The sequence below is a fragment of the Halyomorpha halys genome, unplaced genomic scaffold (assembly GCF_000696795.3).
Source record: "Halyomorpha halys isolate HHAL.00 unplaced genomic scaffold, Hhal_1.1 Scaffold1463.1, whole genome shotgun sequence".
Taxonomy (NCBI): Eukaryota; Metazoa; Arthropoda; class Insecta; order Hemiptera; family Pentatomidae; genus Halyomorpha; species Halyomorpha halys.
In genome coordinates, this window is record NW_027115291.1 from 145,752 (window position 1) to 151,751 (window position 6,000).

General features: G+C 29.0%; 1 protein-coding gene across 1 annotated transcript in view; it reads right to left on the reverse strand.

Moving 5' to 3' along the window:
* Positions 1 to 6,000, reverse strand: part of LOC106689772 (NBAS subunit of NRZ tethering complex) — a gene marked incomplete in the record, with an annotated part of 85,874 nt that overhangs the window by 48,059 nt on the left and 31,815 nt on the right. The window contains 4 exon segments of the mRNA XM_067052377.1: positions 757 to 883; positions 1,657 to 1,782; positions 3,837 to 4,022; positions 5,797 to 5,982. Coding sequence (XP_066908478.1) covers positions 757 to 883; positions 1,657 to 1,782; positions 3,837 to 4,022; positions 5,797 to 5,982 — 625 coding nt within the window.

Genomic DNA, 6,000 nt, shown 5'->3' on the forward strand with positions numbered 1-6,000 from the left:
TTTTTCAACAAACAAAATATGATTAACAAGCCAAACCAGAATTCATAAACATGATTAAGTAAGATTGTATTTTAATCAATACAATGGCATAGTATATCATTTTATGATTTATAGCATTTTTCACAAACCATTAGTAAATATTGTCCAGATAACACCAAAGAATATAATTTAATTAACTTAAAACAAATCTTTTCATATAATCGTTTAAATGACCTTTACAATTATTTATATTATTTTTTAAATTACATATTTATGCAATTGCAGGATAATTATTTTTTGAGATTTTAAATTTTAATATAGTTAATTTTTCAAGTTTTTAGATGTTATTTAATTTTTATTATTACTATTCTAGTTCATTTTAGTTACATAGTTATTTTAATAATTTAGATTGATTCCATCATTTAGAAAAAAAAAATCAAAATAAATATTAACTGTAATGCAATAGCAAGCTAGTAACATAACATTACTAGAATTCACCTTTAAAAACAAGTGTAGTGATTCTTGTAATTCAATTCAACTTTTTTTTTTAATTAATAACAGAAAAAGATAAGAAATGTCCAGAATGAAATTTTGAATACCCATTTATAATGGGAATAAAATAAAATAAATAAATATCATCATGAAATGTATAAACTTCTATATAAATTTCTATAAGTGAAAACTTAATAATAAAATACTGACAAATAGTCGACAACAAATAGAAATAAAAATACAAAACCATTCAATATACAAAGGAAGGAAAATCAAAACCATTACCATATATATACGATTTACGATCTGTAAATTGTAAACTGTACTCCATGAGCAACTTAGCACCAAGTAAGCTTTCTGCTACTCTTTCCAAACATTCATTTAAGATCCATTCTTCATCTTGAACATTATTCTGTCAAATAAACACTATTGTAAATACTTTAAATATAATAATAATCTTTATAGCTCACAATGGTCTTACCACAGAAATAAACTTGACTTATTTCTACAAGACAATTTGACCATGTTGTTGTTTTCTGGCACGAGAGACCGTAAAGGTCCAAGGCCTCACGCGATGTACTAAGGAAATACATCGCGTCTCTCTTGACAAGGTTTTCATAGGGTGGGTTCGTCACTCCTATTTTTTAAGCATAATTAGTGATTGGTGTTTGTTTTGGCTCGGAAGAGAGTAAGGCCCTCAGGAGTTTTTTCATAGGTAAATGATTTGAGCAAAATAACTTAAGTGTTAAGCAAGAAAATTTTTTGAAAAAATAAAAATTCTAAGAAAATATTTAAATAAAAAATAAGCAAAACAAAATGTTGAAAAATTAATTTTAAAACATTGCCAATATTAAACAGATTAAAGAAAGACAATAACTTAATTCAATCGACTTAAAAATATTTTATCACAACTTCATTGAAAGAGGCCACCAGTCCAAAATATTTGAAAATTGGACCTCATTATTATAGCTTTGAGCACTCTCTAACAAATGCAATAAGACCATGTGAGTAGATACTTTCACATTAGACACATATAGTCCCATTACATTCACAAAAACAAACTGCAATGATTAGAAAAAATAATTTCCTAACAAAGAATTTGTGGTCCTCTAGTATTAAAGTTCTCATTTATGTCAAAATCTGATTTATGTTAATATAAAATGCATTATAAGTAATTTAACTTACAAGGAATTCTTGGATTGTCTCTTCATTAACCTCACTAGTTCTCCACTGCCTTTGATAAACTTTCATAATATCTAAACCATATTCATCACAAATTTCATATGCTTTTTGAAATTCATTGGTTTGCAACTGGGGAAAATAAATAATAAATAATTAAATAATTCAGGAAGTCTTTTTCAATTATAAAAGAAGTACAGAAGCAAAAATAAATTAAAACAAATGTTCTTCTAGTTGAGTGACTTGAAGTTAATTACTTATTTCAATTAGTATACACCATATTCTATATTATACGTAGTCACCCAATTTGTGTGAAGGCAATAAATCCTACATGTGATAAAATATTGGTATACAGATAATCTGCATTGAGGATGATGTAGTAATAACTACATACATGATCCAACAGACACTAGTGATAACTTAAAGTAGCTGTTATGCTACTACCTAATGATTAAAGGTAGAACTTTCATAACTAGAAAAAAAATCTGGTGCGGTCACTCATCACACAACTTTCACTTACTAACACTTAAGTGAATTGGAGAAAACTGGAAGAGGTTACTAAGTCAACTTCACTACTAAAAGAAATTTCATTTGTTGTAACCAATTACATTAAAAATTCTCAAAACTCTAGAAAAATAGGGGAGGTATCAAACTAGTTTTGAACAAACTTTATATAGTGGCTATACAGAGATATTCAAAAAGCAAAAGGGACTGCAATCTGGCAGAAATGTTACAGAATTGAAAAATAAGAAAATAAGGAAGGACTGAGTTTACTCCATGCCTGTGCAGTGACAGGTGTCTGTACAGTGCCTCAATAATTATCCTCTTCATTATATAATAATAATAATGTTCTTAATTTATTCTGGGACATGTTCTTTTAGAATAATATATCAGACATTGAAAATGGATTTAGCCCCTCAGAGTAAAATACAAAATTAAAAAAAATAAAAATAATAGAATTATAAAACATCAAATAAATAAATTGGAAAAATGAGACAATGACAAATAATTATAAGGGCAAAAATAAAACAACGATCAACAAAAAAAAAAATAATATTTATATAACTACAACATTCACGTAAATGGGTGTTGCGAGAATTTACTGAGGATGTGAATTGAAGGAGTTTGGAGAGGTATGATGGACATCAGGATTTGTTAATTTGATAGAGGAAGGATGCCAGAAAATATTTAGGATGGAAGGAGGGGTAAAGCTACTTCAACTCTTCATGAAGTCAGGTGATAGAGACATCCCTTGGGGCCCTAAAGATAAAACATATAAAGCAATTAATCAACCATTTTAATTTTGGTTTGAGACATCCAGACCCCTCCCCCATAGACCGTAACAATAGTCAATTTAGGGGATTATCAAGGAAGTAACCAGAAGTCTGTGGATTTTAAAAGGAAGTAGGTGGCAAAGATGGTTCAACTGCTTTAAGAATAATTGGCCAAGCTCAATAATCCTAATCCTGTGAGAATTTACGAGGGTAAGTCAATATTTATCCACAATTTAGTTATATTTTTGTTTATGTTGGTAGCACTGTCATTTTCACGCATGCTTTGTTTATTTGCTATTATGTCTAAGCAAGTTTTAAGCTGCTAGGTAAGTTTTGTTATCACTTTCGTGCTATTAATCATGGCTGCTTCGCTTCCTATTTGCACCAAAGAAGAGCAACGTTCAGTGATCCTTTTTTTGTGGTCAGAAGGCATATCAGAGGTGAAAATTCATTGAAGACTTACGGTACAGTACGGGTACGGTACAGTGTTTAGCAACAACAGAGTGTCTACGAATGGATTGAAAAATTCAAAAATGGTTGCACAAGTGTTATGAACGATGAAGGAGCCAGAGGACTGTTTACCACCACAAATGAAGAAAACATTGAGTGTTCACGTGAAATTGTGTTCTTAAACAGAAGAGTAACTATTAACGAAGTGGCACATTGTCTGCAAAAACTTATTTTCTCAAGGCATCATGAAGCTTGTACAACAATGGACCAAGTGCATTGAAAACCAAGGGGGACTATGCCGAAAAATGATGTACTTGTAAGTTTCCTATTTGATTACAATCAAATTTTATAACCATACAGTGAATATTCGACTTACTCACCTATAATTATCATACATTGATATTTCATAGGATATAAAAATTCTATAATATAATACATAAATTTAAAAAAATTAAAACTTACATATCTTTCGAATACCTCTTCAGGAGTAGTCATTTTGACACCTAAAAGCCGGAAAATCCGCTGTACAATTTTAATTGATTTCATCTTTGGTTCGTATTTTTCCAGATCTGTTAAGAGATACATTGTAGATTTCATTAAATCAAGGGTTGAATCAAAAATGGATTTTTCATCATCTGAGCTCATATCCTGTAAAAAACAAAACAAATATTGTTCTATCTCACTACAGACACTATACCACATATGAAATAATTGTAAACTATTAATTTAAAAAATTATCAAGTTTCTTCAAAGGTTTGAATGTTTGAATTATTATACAAAACGATTGATTTGAATGTTATTCATTAATTTGAGTTCTAGCCTAACTTAAATACCAAAACATTAATTAAATCAAATAATAAAAGTTATAAAAATTAGTGAGGAAATTTATCATAAGGAAAGGATGGCATATTTTTAGGGAAAAGAACTAAAATAAATTTCTTCTAGTGAGATAAAATAGACCATTCTTCTCTAAAATAAAAGTGAGATTATTAAATGTTAAATTTTCCAAACAACTAATTCATCATCAAATTAAAAATTTCAAACTATCATATCTAAAAAAAAGGCTAATTGTGAAAGAAAATATTAGTTGTTAATGCATAATAAAATAATATTATAGTTTCAATAGTATGACAAATGCACCAGGAATTTAAAAATATGAAATATTTTATTGATCTATGCCAAAACATTTATAAGAGATTTTGAAATGGCTATTATGTGATTTTATTTTTATAATTACCCATCAACTCTCTTTATCGATAAATACATTTTAAAAAAAGATTATCTAAGATAAAAGATATTGCCATACTATTGAGATAATCATTTTCTGTTAAGAAAATTAAAAATTAACAATATTTTAGGAATCCCTAATCATATAACATGTGTAGGGGGTTTAACTCATCATGAGGAAAAATTTTGTTGGTGGATGAGAGAGTTGTTAATAGCCTGAAAACAATTTTCATGAACTACTTTCCAAGTCCAATTCCTTTTGTTGCTAGTGAGCTCATGGCTGTAGCCACATAATCCAAGTAAGTGATAGATAAAAAGTCAATAATAATTATAAAAGATTCATAATAAATTATTAAACCAAAGAACACTTTTAACTCCTGACATTCTGAGGAAAGGTTGTGTTTTTTATGGCTTCCATTTTCTTCCTTGTTGGATGGATGCATATAGTATGCCCTTCAGCATCAATATTCAGTCCTAAATAATGAATAACAAAAAAAAACACTGGTATATTAATAGCTTCAACCTTAACCTTGTTTTCTTCATTCTTGACAGAACCTTCCTCAGAAATTTCAGGTGTAAACTTCTTGATGCTCCTGTGATAACATCTTCCAATGGCATTCCAACACCAAGGATTTCAGTGAGAAGTTCCTCAATGAACTGTTAGAACTTGATATGAACTGAAACTATGCCAAATTCTATTCTTGTATACTTGAAATGGCTTAAGTATTTAAAGATAAGTATCCTGAAAATTTACAACTTAAAATCTGATTCTGAGGCTGGCTTGGAGGTTTGAAATCTTCAAATGTCATGAGGATGATAGTAAATCCGAGTTGACTTAACTCGAGAATCACCAAAAATCCTAATAACTCCTGGAACTTTATAATGTTTACCATAGGGGTCACACATTTAATGGGAGTCATCTCAGGATCCATATATTTAAGTATTCCTTCCTTTAAAAGGTGCTGTAGTACTGGTTCTACTGTTCTTTAACAGAGGAAAAGAAACTCTTTCATGCTTTAACCCACAGCAAAAATGCAATTCAACATCGCTTATTCAAAAGCAATGTAACTGCTTACTACCATTACAATTTTTTTTTTAAAATATCATAAATGAGAATTAACATATTCATATAAAAATATCAAAGAAAATATACTATGCCACAAAAATAACAATAATAATAAATTAAAGTGCTTACTGGAGAAACTGATGGCCTTACAAAATGAACAGTTTCACATTCAAGAACAAGAAAACCGTGTAAAGATGGAGCTGAAGTTAATCTTGGCAAGCCATTTAGAATTTCACATCCAAAATAAGTTAATACAACAGAAGAATTTACATCATGAATAGATATAGTGCCATTTTTCCAACCTACGATCAATTTCTACAACAAAAAAAATAT